The 23230-nt window shown below is 41.8% G+C and overlaps 1 protein-coding gene across 9 annotated transcripts in view; it reads right to left on the minus strand.

Annotated features, from left to right (window-relative positions):
• Nucleotides 1-23230, minus strand: part of Ca-alpha1D (Ca[2+]-channel protein alpha[[1]] subunit D) — a 94115-nt gene that overhangs the window by 14803 nt on the left and 56082 nt on the right. For 7 of the 9 annotated variants that reach the window (XM_076368126.1, XM_076368128.1, XM_076368125.1 and 4 more), the window contains 10 exons: nucleotides 21750-21919; nucleotides 21475-21581; nucleotides 21266-21386; nucleotides 21072-21201; nucleotides 20826-20992; nucleotides 20380-20467; nucleotides 19203-19310; nucleotides 2653-2705; nucleotides 1800-1946; nucleotides 903-1104 (listed from right to left, as the gene is read on the minus strand). In XM_076368126.1, coding sequence (XP_076224241.1) covers nucleotides 903-1104; nucleotides 1800-1946; nucleotides 2653-2705; nucleotides 19203-19310; nucleotides 20380-20467; nucleotides 20826-20992; nucleotides 21072-21201; nucleotides 21266-21386; nucleotides 21475-21581; nucleotides 21750-21919 — 1293 coding nt within the window. Of the gene's footprint in view, nucleotides 1-902; nucleotides 1105-1799; nucleotides 1947-2652; nucleotides 2706-10911; nucleotides 11020-19202; nucleotides 19311-20379; nucleotides 20468-20825; nucleotides 20993-21071; nucleotides 21202-21265; nucleotides 21387-21474; nucleotides 21582-21749; nucleotides 21920-23230 lie in introns of all 9 variants that reach the window. The other 2 variants (XM_076368127.1, XM_076368129.1) reach the window with 2 other exon arrangements.

Raw genomic sequence — 23230 nt, forward strand, 5'->3', positions numbered from 1 at the left:
TAATGAACATTGATTGTTGTTAAATTGGTCTAGAAATCTTTATCGCGACTCTCACTCGTCATTGTACGACAAGCGATTAAAACATTCAATCAGAATCGACGACACTATGTAATTATGAATTGTTCAAAGTATCTTCATTTTTCCTGGCGTAGAATCATTTGAAAGAATGTATAACACATTGAAAGTATTATTGGAGTCGCTTAGAAGTCAATGCGGTTAGGCCCATAAAAGAAAAATTGATAAAATTAATGATTTAGTTTCTGAAATTATTGTACAACATATTCAGAACCTATATAAAGAAGGGTTTTCTCATATAGAAAAACCGAAGAAACGAGTAAATAATTAAATAAATACAAAGAGTATTAGTTATTCCATTGAGATTTACAAAAATCAAGAAATATCAAAAAATCGACTTAACTGCATCGGCTACTGAGCAACTCATGTCTTTTTTGTCGAGAATAATGAAGAATATGTGAAATATTGAAAATATCCTATTTCTTTATTGTGTAGGATATTTGAAATATTTTATTTCTTTCGCGCGTAGTCTTTTCTGTCCCGAATAATGAAGAATATGTAAAATATTGAAAATATCCTATTTCTTTATTATATGCGACATTTAGAATATTTTATTTCTTTCTTGCGTAGAATGTATAAAGTAAAGTATACAAAATATTTGAAACATTTTTTTTGTATGAGAACATTTAAAATAAAAATAACAAAATATTTGATTTCTCTTTTACACTTGAAATGTAGTCTTTCCAGGGATAGCTAAGTGTATACACACAGATAGAAGTTTTTCGACCGTCTCGATAATATCGTGCTATCGTGACAAAAGTGTTGCTCGACGGTGAGCTATCGTTGTTCATCGTTAAGAAATTAGATATCGGAACGGACCGGCTTACCTGATTCTTGTCGAGCTCGCAGTTTTTGTACTCTTGCTCACCCTCGTTCTGGAAAGTGACAATAACGAAACCAACGAAGATGTTCACCATGAAGAATGCTATGATAATGATGTAAATGATGTAGTACGCGGCCACTATCGGCCGAAAATTATGAATTGGTCCATGATCCTCCTTGTTAGAGTCGATCGACACGTCTAGCAATCTGTTGGGAGAGAAAACGCTAAGGCGATGCGCACCGAACTGCTCCACAGACTGTGTGCTTTTCTCTTAAACCTCGGGAGACGGCGTTTTTTACATTTCCACGGTCCACGTTTAAGCTCTAGATCTTTCGCTCTTGCCTTATAATCGGTACTCAATAGTACCGCTGCTTTTAATTTCTACATTTTAATTTAAATCTCATAAATTTAATTTCTAGTTACTCGCACCGATAAATCTAACTTCTAGTGATATTCGCAGATAAATTTACATTTCTAGTCATTCTAATAGACGTATTTAATCTGTATGTATTCCTCGTTACTGAACATTGCTTCTCATTCGATCACAAAATCTAAATGACATTAGAGCTAACTATCTTCAATATATAATCTCCACTTTCCTCCACTTAGATAGATACAATTATCAGTTCGAATCACCCTAGCCAGCAACTCAGAAATTAAATCCAAAAGTCAAAATGGTCTTTCGAAGCGCCGTTTTCCGAGGATTAAAACAAACTCATTCTTTTCGTCCGAGGTATCGATGGAAACGAATACGAACGGAGTTTACGTTCCCTTGAACCGGTAAATACGCTCGGTTCCCGGTTTCAAATGACACACAACAGACAGAGAACGAGAGAGAGAAGCTTGTTGCGAATCGACGAGGCGAGACGAGACGAGACGAAACCGAGTCGAGCTTACTTACGACGGCCAGCCCTCGAACGTCGAGACGGTGAACAGCGTCAGCATCGCCTTCGCGACGTCGTCGAAATGGAAACGGTTCTGAATCCAGTTCCTCTCCTTCATCACCGGCTTGTTGATGTTCCCGTTCTCGAACTCGAGATACGTGCCCCTGGAAGCGAGAGTAAGTCCAGCAAAGTCCTCGATGTTCGTAGATGATGCTTCACTCGATGCTCACGCCGAGAGAAAAAAGTATTCGCGTTTGGTTCGGTTTTATTTTGAATGTTTTCATCGGTTCATCTTTGTATGCATTTTCAATAGAATCATACGTATGGTAATAATCATATATAGGATAATGATAATAACCATATCGTGTCTTTATCATATAAAACAGTCATCAGAATCATAGAAAAAACAGATAAAACATTCGTAGCGTTTTTGGTGTCATCTCTAAGTTAGATTTATGAAATTTCTGTCGAAAATGAAACAAGAAATATCTTAACAAGCGATGTTTATAAAAGAAAAGAATTTTGGAAAAATGGATCAGTAGTAGGTCAGTGATAATAAGAATAGGATAATGATAATAATCATATTGTGTCTCTACCACATAAAACAGTCATTGGAATCATAAAAGGAACATAGAAAAAACATTTATAGCGTTTTAGTGCCATCTCTAACACAGATTTATGAGTTTTCCATTGAAAACAAAACAGACGAAATATCTTGAAAAGCGACAGTTGTAAAAGGAAAGAATTTTGTAAAAATAAAAAAGAGGACGAATCACTGTAGCTTCTAGGGAAGGCGGAAAGAAGGATTAACTAAATTACCAATTACACGAATAGCTTTTTCTCTCGTCGTGTGTTGGAAAGATAACTTACTGGCACTCGTCCTTCGTCATTTTCGATGCATCGGTACAAGAGAAAAATTTCCCCTATACAACACAAGAAACCTATTAATGCGAAGCGGGCCGGCAACGGAAGCCGAGGCTTCCCGAAAGGTTTAAAAGCACAACGAACGCTCGTCGATCATCTCCGACCCGCCTCGAAATTTACAGTTTCCGTGGAAGCTCGTTTCGCACGGCGAGCAGCGAAACGAAGATCGCGATCGATCGACGAGCGTCCGATCGTTTTGGTTAATTGGCCATTCACTAGCTTGGAGCGAAAGTCAGTAGCAGCGGTTGGTCGAGCAAAACGTAAAGGAAAGATGAAAGAAAAACTAAAAATAAAATATGGAGAAGTGACAGAGACAGAAGCATTCCGTTTGGCGTGCACAATATAATACAGAAGATTGATTATGTATATGTATATATGTATATATATATATACAAGGCTGTCTCGTTTCGCCTGCGCCGATCGAGGCGACGTGGATCGTGCACGAGTGGGGATCGAGAGTCCGGAAAAACGTTCTCGCTTGGCGTCGTTGGGCGATGATCGAGTTTCAAATATATCCGTGGATTCGAAAGGGAAATTGTGTTCCGATTTTCGCGACGAATCGTACCGTTGGTGGAACGAATACAGTCATTTCCTTTGGAACATGCTCGAATCCTTGCAATTTTTAGAAAATATGTTGAAGATTATACTTAGATAAAGTATTTAGATGAATGTACATATGCATTTTGCTTTAACACTAGAATTACCGCGCATTTAACACGATTTATATGCTCTTCCTATAAATATTGTAAGAATACATTTTTCCCGGGTACTTTAGATATTCGTTGTAGTATTCAAATGAGGATATTTATTTTTAAAATCATTTCGAATACTTAATGCTGTTACAGTATCAATAATTGTTGAATAAGAAAGCTAATACGGTGGTTCTAGCGTTGAAGCAAGGAAAGCCTACAAAATTTTGAGACCTAAATCATCAAAGATATCAAATAGATTGTTTTAAATATATTTAATGATCAAAGATATCGTTATAAAGAGAAACTGTCAAATTCAATGTGAGATTGATCGTCTTCACTACCAAACTAAGAAATTTCATCGTATAAAAATCCCAACTTTCTCAAGAATCGTTAAATTCCCAACCACGGAGAACGTGTTTCGCGGGGAATGGCTATTGTACAAGGGATCGCGCGGATTGGAGAGTCGTCCGCGATTTACGCCGACTTTGTTCCGTCCATAATTGTTTGCAAGTGAAAGAAAGCGATCTGGCAGGCGGCACTGCGATCGTAGCTCGTGCAGAAGCGGGCGGCGTGACGGGATTCCCCGCGGGAATCATCGCTGCTTTCTCGTTCCCCTCCGCGACGCGAGAAAGTTTCATCCGTTCGCTACCTATTTTCCGGATGTAAACAGCGTTGAAACAAGACTGACGCTATGAAATCGTTTAAAATCCATTAAATCGACAGAAGTTTAAAGACACCTGCAATGGAAGCTTCGAATTTTCCAAATTTTACTATATACAATATTTCACATACACTGCGTTTGACAGATAGTCTCGCGATGCGTTGGAAAATGCAGGATGACACTGCCTGTGCACCCTGAAGCTATATCGAAAGTCAATCAAACAACTGTCAGAATTGGACACGTTTCATCGTGAACTAACTGGAACGAGGAACTCCAAAGCAGCGCAAGAAAACTGATTTTTTTAGAATATTGATCGGTAAACTCATCGCTGTTTTGAAACCCGCGTCTTTAATTGTCGAAATAGTTGAAGCTTGTAGTAGCGAACGGTTGAAACGCGACATCGACCGAATCGCGTAACGTCCGCCGAACGAAGCGCGCGTCGAAGCGACAGTATCCTTCTCGGATGGTTCCTAAGCGAACGTTTCTCCCTAACTGGTCTCCGATTTTGTGCGATCGGTATCCTTCCACCGGGATCCTCCGCGAAATCGTGTCACAACGAGCGAAATGTTCTCGCAGTACGATTTGCTCTCTAAGCTTCCGCGGGAAACCCGTGGCCGGACGAGGGGATCGGAAGTGTTTTCGAAGCGAATTGAACAACGCTTTCCGTTGAGTTTTATTCCTCCACCTTAATGGAGATGTTATTTACAGGGAAAATTCAAATTCTAACAGCTCCTTGTTAATCGCGTGTCAAAATTGTCAATCTTATGATCAAGAGTTCTAGCTCCTTTCCTTTCAAAGGAGTTCTAGCTCACTTTGTTTCTTAACACGTCGATGCCAGCGCTGTAATTCACGTTTCTGCCCATTTGGATTTTAAAATTGTTGTAATTATTGAAGTTATAAAGTTTCTCTACTTATCAATCTAATTTAACGAACTACAAATTTGACGGTACACCCGTCGTCAACATGTCAAACCCTCTCCTTTAAAGTTTTACCACCGAGTGTCGTTTTTCGGAACGTTCGCACGCGATCGGGTAAAGAAAATGAAAAGAACCGTTAGAGTCCAAGTTTTCCTGTAATTACTGTCTAGCTAGGTGGACGATCGAAACTTGGCTTCTTCTAGAAGAATGTTTCTCCTAAGCGGCGATTTAATTCGGTTCAAGGATGTTTTTGACCTCCTTTCATCCGGCCACGCTCTTCCAGATTAAAGACACGTTCCACCTCTCTTTCGAAGGACTGGAAAGCACTCGGTGTTGCGAAGGTCGAGGATGCTTGTACTCCGGTTGTTTAATAGTTGGAGCAACAGTTGACAGTTAGTACGAGCTTGCGAGCTGCGAGTGGAACGAAAGGAAACGAGCATATCATGCACCTGCCGCTCTAGCTCGCGTGAACCGTAACCATAAGAGGGTCGACGTTCGATCTCTGCTCTGAACGATCTACGGTGGTCCAGTCGCTGTGATCGAATCGATTTTCGCTACTTTGTTTTCGGAATGGAGCAAAATGTAGTCTAATTAAAGAAAAAGTCTGGAAATTCAAATACAACCACTGATTCGATCGCAGATTAGTAAAATCGAAGTGATAACAGCTGTAATGAACAATTAGAAATAATTTTCAATTGAATCAACAGCTGTGTTCCAATCACTGCATCTAATACAACACTATTTTTACCAGAGATGTCGACAAACAGTTTTTAAAATGATTTTCTAAGTTTAATTATCTTTCCTCAATTGACTTTACTTTTCCTATGTTGACGATAAAGCTTATTAAAGTTAAACAGTCGATCGAGAACAAATTAATTAAACTTCGAAAATAATGTTTCAGTTAGAATTCTAATCCCTCGACACATTCGGTACTAGTGGCTACACAATCGAATCACACTTTGCTCGACTCCGTTGGTCTGCGGTCGTTGTCAACGCTACGATGATGCCGTGCGAATTCTGCGCAAGCTACTCTAAACCGTCTACGACTATGTACAAGTGCACGCGGCTCTACGTTTTCGAGATGGCCCTTCAAGTTCGGGATCCCGGCTTGCGCCACAGTCTACCTCTCCGGACATGGCAAGAAGGCTCTTCTCGACGAGAACCTGCATCGTCGTCGGACGAGCAGCTGGAAAGGCCGTCGACGGACCGTAAAGGATCAACCTCCCGACCGTAATCACGCTCACGCTCGTAAAGTATTAGGACACTTGTCGAATTTCAGAAGAGAACTTGACGAGGAGAACGGACTCGTCAAGCTGTCGCAGACGTCGAATGAATTCTGTAGAATCCTAGGGAAAACAGGGACCGTGAGAACGGGACACACTCGGCGGGCCAAGTTTCTTCACGGATTCTTGGTCCGTTGATAGAGCGACTCTTTCGCGCATTCACGGAACGTCGGTGTGTTCCTTTGCCTCCTACTTTGCGCGAAATTTGAAGCTTTGTTTGCTGACGCGTTGACTGCCAAATGAACACGTTAAAACTCCTGTGCCGTCGAAACGGTATTCTTCACGCTAGATTCACGGAATGATTCGAGGAATGTTGAATTTTATGAACGTTATTCGGTAAATATTTACGTGAATTTTTATTAACCCCGTTAAATCAGTTAAAATCATACATTTTTTAATTCTTGTTTTACGATTATTAAGAAGATAACGGATGCTTCGCTGAAAAATTGCCGAGGGAACTGGAGACCTCGATGACTTACGATTCAATTTGTTACTGAAGCACAGATGCACCCTTCGAGTTTCAAAGAAAGATTTGAAAAAATCGATTACTTGGTATTTCTAGCGCTATAAAGGATCTCTTCGCAGAGGCAGAATTGATATTCTTCGAGCACCAATTTTTAGTTGTATGTAACGAAACTCTAGAATACATGACTTATTGTCTTCAGGGATATAAACATGTGTAAATAATCCGAAGTATATGGAAATATTTAACGACATCTGATCAGATAGAGTTAGCTTCCATCATTTCAAACTACAATCATTCGCCATTTCACAAGTGCAACGAACTAAATGAAACGTACAATTTCGTCTGAAACATATTTTCTCAGCAAAAATGGCAAGTGTCCTAATATTTATGAACGCTAGGGGATCCGCGAGAGTCAGAATACCTTTCGGACCGCGTTGCGTTCCTCGGGCGCGAGCTCTGTTCGAAATCGATCGAGCTACGGTTCCATACGAATCGTTTTACCCAGAAGAGGGAGGAAGAGCGAGTTAGATGGGAATAGACAGACAGAGCAAGAAAGAGAGACAGTGATAGAAAAAAAGGAGAGACAGAGGTTGGGAAGAGAAAGAGAGAAAGTGAGAGAGAGAGAGAAAGTGAGAGAGAGTGAGAGAGAGCGAGAGAGAGAGTGAGAGAGAGAGAGAGAGAGAGAGAGAGAGAGAGAGAGAGAGAGAGAGAGAGAGAGAGAGAGAGAGAGAGAGAGAGAGAGAGAGAGAAAGAGAGTGAGAGTGAGAGTGAGAGATAAAGGAAAGAGACAATATAGTCAATTGATATTGCCATGTCAGCAGCGGTGACCAATGGTTCCGGTGTACTGCGCTACGACGATCATGCACTACGATTAAAGCCTTGTTTTCATACACCGCGAAACTCGCATGCTACTCTCTGCCAGAATTCAGCAAAATTGTAAGTTTGTTGCACGCTCAGGACGATTTGGAATGTAACAGTCGACTCGATTACAAATTATCTTTTGTGACCTTCAATAGTCGCTAACGAATCATTTAAATCGAGGTAGTTATTCGCCGAATATTGATTGACAATCGGTGACGGTAACTCGCGATCGAATCAAACGTTGCATTTCAATCGTTAGCGTCAACGTGTAAAAGCACGTGGTATGTTGCCCAACTCTGCTCTCTGCAAAACGCATGTCTCTCTATCTAAAGTTCAACGTCTACGAAGCACTCGCGTTCGGTCGTGTGGCGAGCGACTGTGTCTTGTGTATGTATGGGTCTGTGTGTCACTCTCTCGAACAAGCGTCGGTTGGTTTCCTTTAGCCGAACAGTTTCGTTCTTTATACAGCGTGTGACCGTGCTCGAGGGTCTCGTACGAGCCGTTTATTCGACAAAGTGATTAAGTCCGTGAAACGATGGTTCAGAGACAATTTTCTTATTGGAATATCGATTGAACGCTTTGGCATTAACCCTTCACTACCGTGGCGAGAGGGACTTTGACACTAGAACTACCGAGCAGTTGGGTAGACCTCTTTGAGGTATTTTGTAGAAATTGTGAGCGTGAATTTGTTCGGGTTTCAACTGATTTTAGGTTGTTACTCAATCGACTACCGCGGTAGTTCCTTAAAGAAGCATTTATAGTTTCTCGGTAATCGTGAAAGATGAAATCAGGTATGGGTCGTTTCTCCATCTGGTAGTTCTAGGGTTGAGATGCAATAAAAGTTTTAAGAAAATTAACGAAGTTTTGTTTATGATGTTTCTTAATGTATCTTGCTTATCGATCAAAGCAGAAGAACTAGTCAACGATATTTATTCAAATTAATCGAACAGATTACAATCCCATTAATTCACTCATTTCTTTGTGACATTTCATTGTGAATATTTCTTTGGTCCCTGAAACCAACATCGATAATTAAGGGTTAATGATTGAAACGATTGGGAATATGGAGTTAGTTACTTTGACCTGTAAACGTCTCGTATCGTGAGCGCAGAGGCTTTCCTCGAAGGACAATATCGGCGGCACAAATGATATTTCCTCGCGACATCGATCGGTCGATCGATAAACCTTCCAGTTCTGTGACCGACGTACAGTGGTCAATTTTGCCATTTTAGCCGGCTAAAAGTTAATTTAATAAATTTCGCCTAAATTTAAAATCTCCTTTTCCTTTAGGTAGTTGAATGTGCGAGTAATAACATATTAATAGTTCTGTTTTCGTTCGTGCCACTGTGCTTTGTAGAAAGATCGGAGCTTTTGTTACGCACGATTTGCTTTTCGAATTCTTCGAAACGTTTTTGTATGTTTTAAAAGAATTGTGTATATTCTTGACCAAGGTGAAAGCTTTACAGGTCTTATCGTTTTATTTGCCATCTTTCTGTAACCATTTATATTTACGCATTCTTCATAATCAATAAACCGACAAAATTGAGCACTGTGCGACGTCTAGGATCCTGGGTAACCGGCTAATCGGGCTAATTACTTCTCGAGGACCACGTTAATCCTTTATAGTCGAGCAGAGAGCGCGGTACATCAAGGTAATATCTTAAGATTCAGCCTTTATCAGTCTCGACAGTTTCGAACAAACTGAATGTTTCATGTACGAGTGAAATATTAAAGTTCTTTCCAAAATACGACGTTAATATCGTTGACTCCGTAGAGAACGATGCGAATCAAAGTTTATAACAAAAGAGAGAAGTATATATCAATTTGAAGATAGGAAACAGTCGATTAAATATTTCTTCTTTCATCTACTATTAAATGGTCGATTAAATATGTCTTCGATCTCGCGAAACTTTCTCTGAGAAGGATAGAAATCATTGACACAGGTTTGAGGAAACAAACATGTCGCCAGAAAAGAATTTCAATGGCACGATTTCTCGTGTAAAAAATTAATTTTTTCATTTTTGAGAGTGACGATTTAGCAGTGAATGTATTAACTCTGTATCGATGATTTCAAATACAACCCCTTTTTCGACAGCGCGCGAAGGTGGAGGAAACGTCTCGCGATTTATTCGCCACTGATATTCTCCTTCGGGATAATCCAAAAAATGATCAAGAGAGAAAGAGAGATAGAGATAGAGATAGAGAGAGAAAGAGAAAGAGAGATAGAGAGAGAAAGAGAGATAGAGATAGATAGAGAGATAGCGAGAGAGAAAGAGAGATAGAGATAGAGAGAGAGAGAGAAAGAGAGATAGAGATAGAGAGAGAGAGAAAGAGAGATAGAGATAGAGAGAGAGAAAGAGAGATAGAGAGAGAGAGAGAGAGAGAGAGAGAGAGAGAGAGAGAGAGAGAGAGAGAGAGAGAGAGAGAGAGAGAGAGAAAGAGAGTGAGAGAGAGAAAGAGAGTGAGAATATTTGGATCGATGGAAAGTTCCTGAGGAAATGGCGGGGGTGATGGACCTTGCGATCGGTGTCAGCGTGCAGCAATCCGCACGACGCGGCTTGCCAACGTATTTGACGGATTTCTTTCAAGTAGAATTTTTCGAGATCGAGATCAACCATCGAAGAACCCCCTCGATCATCGGCAAGCCGCGTCGCGCGAACAGGAAATCGAGATTTCCGGGTCGCGCGATACGTTGCGCTCGCGAAGCTTCCGGCTCGTAACGCGAGGCTGTCCGCCTGACGTCGGCGACGAAGAGCAACGACGACGAAAGAACGGAAAGACGAAGAAACTTATAAACAGAGAAGAAACGATAAAACAGAAAAAAAACAACAACGTAGACTTACTTAAGAGAGAACAAAAATCAACGAACATAGAGACCATAGATTTTGGAAAAGAAAACGATGCGAATCGTATCGAAACGAAGTGGAAGAAGAAAGATATAAAACAAAGTTAACGAGAAAGAGAAGAGAAGAGAAGAAAGAAAGAAAGAAAGAGAGGGAGAGAAAGATAGATAGATGAATAGGTAGATAGATAGATAGATAGATGGATAGATGGATAGATAGATAGATAGATAGATAGATAGATAGATAGATAGATAGATAGATAGATAGATAGATAGATAGATAGATAGATAGATAGATAGAGAAAGAGAGTGAGAGAGCGAGTAACAGAAATATAGAGAGATAGAGAGAGGAGAAATATACAGATGTACAAAGAAGTTACAGAGAGCAGTATACAGAAGTATAGAAAAAACAGAAACAGTTCTCTCGGATAGTCGGCTTAGTTTTACAAAATGTTCTAAAGTTGTTTGGTGGTTTGGCTTTACCTTAAACAGCTGTACCCCGATAACAGCGAACATGAACTGTAGGAGATAGGTGACCAACATAATGTTGCCGATCGTTTTAATGGCGACAATCACACACTTCACTACGTACTTTTTACGTAGTTGGTTGAAGGGCAGGTGAGCATTGGGCGAGCGAGCACAGCGGGGAGAACACGGGATCGTGAGACAGACAGACGATAAGAGAAAACAAAAAAAATATACAAAGTAGCATTAATCGTGGGGGTGTTCTGCTAAGTAATATTCGCTTTCTGGAGAAAAAGTGTGGCGGTACAGGACGCTCGCGAGGTCGTGGTGCAACCGGTGAAAGGGTGAATGTACTGGTAAAAGTGAGTGAAAAATTTCGAATAAAAGTTTCATGCGTTAATATTTGTAATCATAGCCGTGATTATCGTAATCATTATAATTACAATTATTGCAATTGCACTTATTAGAATTATAACGATTAATATTCATAATAAGTAGAAGTAACAAGTCATGGACAAACGTATCAACTGATTCATATTGATTAGCACAAGTATTGATCAACTTTCAGACGTGATTATCTCAAAGACGAAGTAACACATGAAACAATGTTATTCCACATTTTCTACTTAGTTTTCACGTAGAACAATTTACTTCCCAGTTGCACCGCGATATCGGCGATACCATGTACATCTTTAATGGGCGGGTATTGTGTGACACTCGAAACGGGCTAGCTCAGGGTTCTCTAAAAAAAGGTCGTTTTAGTGGTGGCTAGTGAGGGCTAAGGGTTTGGTGGGGCAAGATGGGTGGTTGGGTCTAGGGGTCTATAGTCTGTCTAACGAGACGAGGCACCAAACATAAACAAAACATTGACGAGCTGAGCACGGCGATTGGCCGGCACGTACGGTTGCCTCAGTTGCAGCCAAGTTAACTACCGTACATTTTTGTTTACGTCTAAACTCAATATAGACGAACGACTTCTTATCGGCGTTGCCGTGTCTTTCTGTCATTTTCGCTACCATCTTCTTTCACAGAAAATTACAATGACAGTATACAACGACCAAAGTCGCAACGCCAGAGAGAAGTCGTTCGTCTACGCCGATCTTTGCTGCCTGATGCCGCTGGACAGACTACAGAAGTCGGGAAGCTATCAGCGAACGTAATCTTTCAACGATTTCGCGTTTCTCGTTCGTTGGCCTTCTCCGATCGGTTTCCTCAATTCTCGAACGTTTCTCTGAGACCATTTCGTCCCTGCACGAGTTTCACGGGAAACGGACGCGACCAGCGTTCATTCTAGCCGATCGTTGCTGTACCGATCCTCTAATCGCTCTGATCCTCCCGCGAATCGTCCGAACTACCGGCTCTATAAACGATGCTCGCATCGTTTTCTAGTGTCTCTTATTTCCCCGTCCTCCTCTCCACCTGATCCCGATTTCGAGCGTCGACCCTGAGACCCGAGAGACCTCAACTGAGCAATCGTGAACCAAGCCCTCGCCATCCATCCAACCCACCAGTGCTCGATTGTTTTAATTCCTCGGCAATGCACCTATGGGCCTCCGTCGGAGAATATCGAGCCCCTGGATCCGTCGGGCGATCTTCTCCTCGTCGCTCGAGAGCGGATCGACTTCGCGTGTCGGTGAACGTCGGAAATCGTCCAACGGTTCCGACGTTAATAGAGTCCACGGGTTCTGCCACTATTTAGACGCGGGCCACGGTGCCTGGGTCTATTTTCGGCTGCTTTCTAGTGTTCTAGGCCTGCGATGGTCGATCTCCTTTGATAAGCATTTATTTCGGATGAAGAACCTATTACTTCTTGAATAATGGGTGTGTAGTCTATTCTCGGCTCTGATAATTGGGGGTCTAACGAGACCTAGACACCGTCGCCTGCAAATCGGAAACGCCAGCCTTTCGGTTAACGCTACACCGCGGACCGAGAACACGCGAAGTAACCTTTCACCCTTTGTACTACTATTTGGTCGGGCAACATTCAGGCCAGAAATCTAGCGACCGATATCTAGCGATATTTATGTTTCGCCTGAAATTGCGACTTCGAGTCTCACTCGTGACATCCGTTATTTGGTCCAAAATTGCGGTCAGAAGTGAGATTCGCCGAAGTAGTGCAAGGGGTTGAAGGTTCTGCTCCGCCAATCGATGTTTTTTCTTCAGACCTTAACGTTCTTTGCCAAGTGGTTCTTAAGACCGTTGGAATGTCAGTCGAGGGGACTTAATTGGCTCATTCGAAAGCACCCTTTCCCGAGCGACGGAACGTCAACCTTTAGCACCCCCTCGAATTCGAACCAGACATTCGATCCAGCATCCTCGAGATCCTGCGGCGGTCGAAGTCGATCCTTCAACGATTTCCGCGAATCGACGCGACCGAGACATGACTCGCTTTTGACGACACTCGCGTTCATTGTTACTGTTGTCAGTATGCATTCGTTAATAATTATTCGGAATAGTTGAACGCAAACGTAGATCGTCTTGTCTGGACAGCGACAGCTGATTCGGTTCGAAATCGTAGAAACAGCGAACTCATAAAAACGTGTCTTGGTTTAAATGTTTTATAATGTTTTATGAGAATTGAATAAATTCATTTTTTAAACGATGACTTGTTTTTATTTTATAAGTCTCTTCTACTTTTTCCGTTGAACGCTGCTGACCGTGAAACGCATGGGTGTAGATATATATAGATTCATGAGTGTGCGTTATAGTGTGCATAGTGGCCAAGCGACTGACACGCGGCGAACTACGGCACGCGCTCTCTCGACTAATTACCGCGGAAAAACAGATTCCGTCTACGTCTAATTTCAGTGCAACGACGAAACTTCCTATAGAAACACAGACTACGCTACGAAAAAATCATCTAACTCTGCTTCTCGTTTTGTTGCGCTTGCGTCTAAATTCGCTCGTTCGCTTCTGCGAGATATCGCAAAGTATACGCCGCGTTTCTTGGGATAGGAAGGAGAATGATAGGGGCTGCGAGAGAGAAACCTCTGAAAAGCAACGGTCCAAGTGATTTTCCGACGAAAAACACTCGGAACTAACCGATCCTCGCGCATCGTTCCGTTTCGAATAATTCATCTCTGCGACCTCGTTGATCCTTAATAATAAAATCACCGTTCAATTGAATTTTAATGAATCGTCGGATGACATTTTCGATATCGCGGAAATATTTCGAATAATGAAATGATTGAATAATAAAATTATTATAAAATTATAATAAATTGATAAGAAAATTATTCGAAACAATGAATAGCCTCCGTTTTAACTAGTTGCTCATGTTGGACTGGTTAAAGTCACAAAATGTTTGTTGAACAATCGACTAAACGATGCAGAAGGTTTGAACGAAAGGTCCGTGTGAAAGATCCGTGCGAAAGATGCACAGTTCTTTGTTATTGAAGATCGTCACAGCCAAAATTACTGTTCGTTTCGTTTCATCTCATTTTTATATCGCTTTGCCGCGATACATCGCATTCGCAGCGATCAAAAGAACGCGTTTGAGAAGACTGAAAAGATAAATCGTCCTGGTGCGAAAGGCCACTCGATTTCCTTCCTCCTTTTCACTTTCTCAGTTTCTTCTTTGAAACTTGTCGGTACTCGAGATTTCACGAGAATTCACGGGATTGCCCTTCCTTCCTTCCTTCCTTTCTTTCTTTCTTTCTTTCTTCCTTTCTTCCTTCCTTCCTTCCTTCCTTCCTTCCTTCCTTCCTTCCTCACGTCCTTTCCTTCTTTTCCTATTCTTTCTCCCGTGTTAATATAGCGACACACCACTGCAACGCTTAGCCGGCACAAGCATGCAATTGTCAAACAATCCTCTACCATCAGTTTTTAACCACGAAGCCTGTATACGTGTTTTTGTCTCTCTGCGTGTGAATCGATGGTCCCTCGTTCGTGTCATTTACATCGTGTCGTGTCGTGTCGTGTCGTGTCGTGTCGTGTCAGGTCGATGTCGTTGCCACGAGAAACTCACTCGATCCTTCGTTGTCGTTCGCGGAATCTCGAGATCAAGCTTCAACTAAGATTCAAACTAACTTACTTCAACGAGTTAGCTTTCTCTCGTTGTGAAAAACGCTGTATCCGAGATTTCAAAATTCGACAACGTGAATCGATGCTCATTTGGAAAGTCGCTTCGCGTTGCTATCTCTAACAATAAGGTACGTGTCTCTTCGAGTAGATAAGTAAGTACGTGTGTCTGATAAATTCGTCTTCCAGCTACAAAGTCTCGAGCAGCGAACTGAAGGCAAAAAGAAAAGGGAAAAGAGAGAGAAAAAGAGTGTGTGTGTGTGTGTGTGTGTGTGTTCGTGTGTGTAAGAGAAAAAGAGAGAGAGAAATAGAAAGAGAGTCGAAGTGAGAAGAAGAGTGAGGGAAAGAGAGAAAGTGAGCGAATGAAGGAGAGAAAGAGAAAGACAGAGAAAGAGAGAGTGAAAGAATGAGGGGAAGTGTAAAAGAGAGACAAAGAAACTCGTAGACGTCTAGAAATACACGAAGACGCGCGAAAGCTAGAGTCGAAGGGCCAAGGGCATGGTGGACCTTGCGAAAACTCGATTGCTCGACTGTTCGATTATATCAGTTCCTCTCCTAAAACGACGACGTGCACACGCGCGCCAGGTACATACATCTAAAGTAGTACACGTATAGCTACGTGTGCGATCGTGTGATAGCGGCAGCTAGAATATCGCGTTTCGCTTCGTCTCTATCTACTTTGAGCTACCCCGTCTCATCCCCCTTTCCGATTACTCGTCTAAATACACGACGATCGGATCGATATCGATGACACTCGGGTCATTCGATACCAGCGGGCATTTTACGCGAATCCGTATTAAACGGAAATGAAAAATTTCGATTTTGGTATCTCGTGTTTCATAGGTTTTCGAACGAAAGTATATCGATGCAGGTACTGAATTTATGATAATAGCAAATAAATAGTAAATGATAGTTAATAAATATTAATAAGCGAATATTGAATAAGTAATAATAAATACATGTTATATTTATTGTTAAATAAACAATAAGCATCGACGAATGAAATAATAAATATCGACACGATATCGTTCCGATCGCCGTCGCTAATCGTATTATTCCGAATGCTAATTGACATCGACATGCCGTGGCATAGCATAACGGAACGCAGTTGTTTCTGGTTGGAAACGAGAAGACGGAAAATGAAGAGGTATCAGCCGTCTACCGCTGTTGTGATCCTCTCTCTTCTGTTCGCTGCCGTGAAGTTTCTAGTAGTGGCCCGAGGGCGAAGAGTTCACGTCAACGGTAACGGGAAAACAGGAAAAACTTTTTCCACGTACGAGCGAAAAATTCTCCGTGCGGCGTTCGACGATCACCGAGCGAAAATCGTCGTTCGCTAACGATCGCGACGTTGTTATGTAATGCCTCGATATTGGTTCACTCCTCGACAGTGTCCCGAGCTTGAAACCGAAGGAAACGATCTGTAAACAGTGTTGGGCGTTGTTCGAATGGTCCCGGAGATATCCTCTGGTATAATTGGCCAAATGAATTCTCGTTAGTCGAACTGCGGATAATAATCATTCGTTATTCACGGCTGATCGTTCTATCCGTTTAGTTGAGTAACGAGCAAATTTAATGAGCCCACGTGAATGTTATTAAATACATCAATATTACTAAATGTTATTAAATATTGTTGAATATTATTGAATACTTTTTACTTGTACGAATATTATTAAGTATTATCGAACAATGATTATTAAATATTCACATTGAAATTTACCAAAGAACAATATACCGTCGGATCTAGTTAATACAAAAAAAATTAATCCTGAGAAACAACGCGAGAAGAACTACATATCATTTCATTCGTAATTCTTCTCTCGTGTATAAAATTCTGAAATTTCAATAAAATTTTGCCCAACACTGCCTCGTCACGCGTATTCATCAGAGATCGCGAGCAGCACGCGAACAGTTCACCGAATACAAATTGTCTGGTCATTCGGTAATTTAAATATATGAATTTTAGAATTGGAAAAGCGAATTTCTTAATTATCCGATAATTTCTTTATTGGTTTACATGCGGGAAGTTCACGAACCGTTCTTTCTTCGATGAGCACACTTTCATGGGTCTTTCAGTTTCGGGGCACCAGTATCGAGAAGTTTCCCCGCATCGTTTGTCAGCGTTAAGCGTTTCCGTTCGCTATAACATTATAGAATCGCCTAATCTTAGGAAACGGTTTAACTAGAAAACTCGCATGCGCCATGTTGCTTCGATCCTCTCTCTGTGGACTACAGGCAGTCGTAGCTTCTAAGTAAAACAGGACACGCCAAGGAAGCAGGGTTCTCTTTCGACACTCGTTGTCAGTTTCTACAAGCGACACGTCTCCGTAACACTCCCATTTTGCCGAAACACGGCGTCGTCTTTGTTCTGTCAATGTTATTAGCCAGATGGTACGTGTAGCTAACGAGCGGTGTATACAGGGCGGCGAAAGAGAGGGGCCTTGGATTTTAAGGACTCATCGATTCTTGCCAAGAGCAACGAAAAATATTTAATCGACGTAGATCCGAACGAATTCGTGAAAAGTATTTCTTGCGAAATCGTAACGAAACATCGTTATAACTGGATTAAACGAAATTCGAGAATAAGAGCTTGTTCAAATAAATAACATATCAGATGAAATAATAAAGTTCTACGAGAAAAATATTTATCTCCAGCTTCGGCAAATATCGCTCGGTAAATACGTTTTTCCAACGAAATAGGAATAGGACGCATCGAGCAATTTTGTTGCCTCGAAACACGAATGTTTTCGTGTTTTTCAACGAAAGAGTCGATTCGATTAAACATTCTCCGCCCTCTTCAACAAACACGATAAATCCGCAAAGTCACCTCTCCTTCCGCGATACCCCGGCCGCATCGCTACATAACAACGTTTTGCTCGCTGCTCGAACGATCCAAAGTTACCCAAACCTGGACTGGATTAATGATGAAGCCAAACTCGAAAGCTATACGGACGGGGTGATGATCAATTCGGACAAGCCAGCTCTCGTTTATTAGACGGCAACCAGCGGCGGTTAGACGGTCATCCAAAAAAAAAAGAAAGAAAAGAGTTCTGTCGGTCGTGACGTATCCAAGCTCGTTCGAAGGAGCCGGCGTAAAAAGGTGTCGCGGACGAGGGCGAGTCGTTTTCGATCGTTCCGATGGGTATTGACGAGGTGTGAAACACGGTGGAGAGATCGAGACCAAACGGAGACAAAAAAAAACGAAAAATAAAAGAATAGACGTAGGTACATTCGTGGGGACACAGACAAGAGAAACAAAAATATAGAGAAAGAGGGACAGACAGATAGACAGATATAGACAGACAGAGAGTGAGAGAGTGAGAGAGAGAGAGAGGGAGAAAGAGAAAGAGAGAGGGAGAGAGAGGGAGAGAGACAGAGAGAGAAAGAGAAAAAACAGAAAATCAAGGGTGGTCGTCGGTTGGTGAGAGGTTTACGTAGGAAACAGAATAGTGTCGAGACAAGTAAAAAACCGAATGATCAAAGTGGTGACACACTTAAAAACAGTTTTGTTTCACAGGGGGAAGAGATACCCAGAGGTGCATTGGTCGGAAAAAAACAACGTCTGCCTCGTGCCTGCACCTTTCGACGATTATACCGAGTTCCGTGCGGCGCTCTCTTCCGGCCGGCGCCGGACAAAAACATTCCGATTTCCGCGATTCGAAAGCGGACGGACGAACAGGAGAAACAAAAATGGAAAACAACGAGGGGCGAAAAAGAAGCAGAAGACAACAACTGCTACGACGAGTGGCCCCGGCTCGGCGGAACAAAAATCATCGATCGTTCCTCGACCGGTCGAGCGACTCAAGCGAGAGTCTCGCCGCGGATAATCGTCGCGAAACGTGGCCGGGGTGTCCAGCAAAGGCGTACCGAGGCGGCAGACGAATATTTTTTATCTTTTTGGTTATCTTTTTTTTGGTTTCTTTTTGGTAGTGGTGAGTAATCGTTGGTGATACATGGTGAGAATTTGATTATTTTTGGCTTGTTGCGTCGGAGGTATACATGTGAGATGTAAAATGGATGAACGAAGATACGCATATCGGGCATCGTAAGACAGAAGGGCTGAGAAGGTTTGTCCAGAGACTGTTTAGGGGTCTGGTGAGTTTCAGGTTCGGGGGTTCTGGGGGGGCTTGGGTATCTGGTTGTACGATATTATGCCACTCTAGTGTACTACGAGAGGTTCAGAAGGAATGTCCCAGGACCGTTGTTTTTTCTTTCGGTTTTTTTTTGGTAAATTTTTTTGTTGTTTTTTTAAAAATTTTTTTTTTTTAGTGTGCAGGGCCTGGCGTTCCTACCTTGAACAGTTGTACGCCAATGACGGCGAACACGAACTGCAGGAGGCTGGTGACGAGGACTATGTTTCCGATAGTCTTTACCGCTACGATGACGCACTGTACTACGTGCTGGGTTCAACATTAATCATAATGTAGATCCGTTCCATTGGAAACGGGATTACGGGTGACTTATCACGCTTGTTTTATTGTTATCACGTCGGCTGCCTCTTGTTTGTCTTATTTTCCTATCTCCGCTCTTTAATCGTACGTTGTTCCGTTTCTTTTAGCTTTCGTACTGTTAGATCGATTGTTCCCGTTCTGGCACTACTTGCCGCGTCGCGCAGCAAACTTCTCGGTGAAAGTTGGATATTTTGGAAAAGTTACGCTATGCACATTCGCTTGTGCAACTTGTTTCTTCGCGATTTGAATGGCCCACGTAGAACTTAAACGCGACAAAATGGTAGGATATGTAGGTAGAAATCAGAGTTTTAGTGGGGAACGAATTTCGTTGTTGACATTAGTAACCTATAAGTTTTCCTTGTTCCTCTAGGACCTTTAATTCTAATTTTCGATAATGCTGCTTGATTTCTCAACTTTTATTTGAACGATTCAAATATCCGATTTGGTAATTACTTATAGTAGTAAGATATTACTTATTTAATAGTATTTTATTACTATAGCTATCAGGTAATAAGATACCACGATATTATTAGAGACACAAACTGTAGACTTTCTTATAAAAACAGAACTTCTAAATGTTTCACTGCTTTAAGGAAATGCTAGAAGTTCTCAGATACCCCTGCATTTTGTCGCTGGAAGTATAAATAGTAAACTGACAATTTCGAGGATCCCTCCACGAGATGTTTGCTGTTCGACGCGTGTCTCGAGAATACTACACAGGTTTCGTTTAAGCGAACCCAGGGAACGATTATCGCCCCCGATTCTCAGAAGTGGCCAGTCTACCGTGGAAATTGAAACAATTAAAGGTAAATACATATTCGCTAGCCGTTCGAAATGTATACTGGATAGAGACGCGACTCAATAGCTGCATCGAAACACTAGGAAATTTACTTTGGCTCGAAGCGTTTACTCGCGCGTCTAAATACTTCCGGGTGTGCTGTACCATGGGACCGATCTTTAGCAAATTTTACCGTAGAAAATTCGTTTGTTCGTGAAGGTAATACGCGAAGAAAAATACCTTTAATCCCTTGGCACGATTGATGGCGCGCAGCGGCCTCAGCACGCGCAACACTCGAAGGACTTTCACCACGGAGAACGCGCCGGAACTGAAACATTACACCGAAAATATATTTACTCAGGAAAAGATCTTGTATGTTTCGTGAACTTATTGCATTGAATAAGTATATTTTACAAGATTAGTACTACTTCATCGAATCAGTTGTACATGGAGATTTTTGTAGAATAATTTTATGCAAAAGGATATGGCATGCAGATAAAATTGTTACTATGCAAAACCATTGTATATATGTAAAGCTAAGATGAATAAAACTTCATTAATACATACTACATGTTTTATATAAAGTTCCTTACGAAACAATTAAACGTATAAATGTATTTTTTAACTGATGCGAATATTTTTCATGATCGAATTTTGTTTAGGTGTAATGATGTATAGGGGATTACCTGAAAGACATCGAAATCAGAGACGAGCAGACGACCAACAGGTCGAGCAGATTGAACGCCGACCGACAGAACGCGCCGTCGTGTATGATAAAACCGTAGGAGATCATCTTCAGCCAGATCTCGATTGTAAACACTGTGGTGAAAAAATAGTCGAAATTCAGTAATATCTGCGACAGAAAGAGAGGACACGTGTGTTAGTCGGCGGAGTTTCCGGTGATTTTGTCAGCTGAACGAATGTCGTTGTACCTGATTCCTATACGACGATGCTTTCAAAGGATCCTCGGCCGCCAACATGGCCGAAGATATCATGATACACACGAGTATCACGTTGCCGAAGTAACTGTGATTACAAAGCCAATGGCAGAACACTCGAAACCTAAGTTCAATTTAGTAATTAATATTCTATACATAACGAGAAAGGCATTTCTTATTATACTTACCTGTTAGTTTGCGAGAAAATGAAAAAAGCCGAGCCAGGAGGGATCGGTTGCATCTTGGTAGCCATGTTGAACTCGGACATCCTGCGCGGCCTCGCCGATACTCCTTGCTCTGTACCGTCGTCTGTAGAAAAATGTTTTTCTCTTGTTTACAGTGGGCACTATTTCATTATACTTCGTTTTATTACAAATTTGAGGAAAAAAGATAATACCATGCATCTCGTTGATCTCGACCTCCTCCTCCTCCTCGACCTCTTCGTCGGACTCGATGTTCAGTCTTACTTTCGCATGAGTGTTCATGTCCTCGCTTTTCTCCGACCTGCAAATTCGGAAACGGATTTCATTAAAATACAATGAATACAAGAATAATAAGTATAGTATTTAATTTAATGAATAAGATTAATAAATGAAATTGTAAATAGTAAAAAGTAATATGTTATCACGAATATATTTATAAAACGCAGTGATTCGATATTTAGACACTTACGTTTCCGTGTCCAAAGCTGCTTCATAGTCCTCCATCGTTTCGTTGGGATCGTGCTCGAGATCGGTCCCACCGCCTTCGTCTTCGCCACCAGTCCCCTCACCATCGTCACCATGGTCCACGCTGCCTTCGTCTCTGGCTGGTGAGGCACTGTGGGATTTGTTCTTCTCAGCCTGGGGAACATTCAGTAACTTCATGTATCTTTGAATATCAGATTAAAAAGGCCTTTACAATTCCTACAGAAACTTCGTTCAACGAATATTCAACTATTCCAGAGAAAATTATTTGATCTCAACCCCACCAATGTCGTTAAGCAGTAACTACCGCAAATCAACTTTCGAAGAAAAACAAGACAAAATCAAAGATTGACATATGCGTCCAAAGATCTACATAGAATTCGTATCAATATCCCACACTGAATTAGATTATCAATATAAATTAACTTTGCTCGCGACAGTCGTTTCTCAAGTTTAGAAACATGTAGTCACATCCAGACACCTATGACTAAGATCACAGTCCTCCGCTTTTAACCTTTGTTTTTTTCAATAGAGATTGAAAAGGAAAAATAATTGTTTGAAACCGTTACATATCGGTACTGTATCGATTCTGAAGAAACCGGAACCGAAACCGGTACAGCTCAGAACCAATATACCTAACAACAGCTATGATTCTATTTCAGTTCTCCAGAACTGTTTCAAGAACCGGAACCGACGTTATTTCAACCCCTGGTTGAAGGACGTTTCCCTTCGGCCGTCTAGAAACCCCAGTCTCCAGTCAACGTCTCCATCTCTTTCCCGCATCAATTCCCCATCGAATCGGTTCACCGGTCCCCGGGTGTTGATCTCGGTCTCCTATTTAAAGCGCGAGTGCCCCGTCGAATTCCGCGCTCCGCGGCGAAGCGTGCCCTCGCCTCGGGTTAACGCCTCGGGGGCTAACGATTTTTCATTAGCTTATCGACGAATCACGAACGATTAAGCTTTTAGCGTTAAGCTACGCGGCAACGCGCGCGGCCGATACCAACCGCGGGGTCGGGTCGACTGTTGGGGTCTATTGTTCCAGCCGGGGACCTCTTTTCTCCACCCTTGTTGCGGAGGCTTCACGCTCCGGCTGGCTCGCGCCGTATTTATAGTCGTTCGTTACGAAACATTACGAATAAAGAAGGAAAAAAAATATATATAAAGGCCGTGTACACAAGGGAAAATAGGGAAACGCGGACGGGGGACGTGATCGGGGGTGGGGGCCGGCAATGACGCGGCGGATACCCGCTACCCGATAACAGCTTTTAATTCCGGTGTATCGGTATTCGATTGCGATGCCCTCGATGCTGCGTGCGTGCCTTACTATTTTCTATAGTTTTTTGAGCATATTCGGCCATATTTGTTAACCCTTCGCAGACGAGACAGCAATTTTTATATCATTATTCATTTATAGTGAAATTACGAATGTATCGAAAATTTGTTCACATAGAAGCAATATGCTTGGGA

Source organism: Nomia melanderi, chromosome 6, assembly GCF_051020985.1.
Source record: "Nomia melanderi isolate GNS246 chromosome 6, iyNomMela1, whole genome shotgun sequence".
NCBI lineage: Eukaryota > Metazoa > Arthropoda > Insecta > Hymenoptera > Halictidae > Nomia > Nomia melanderi.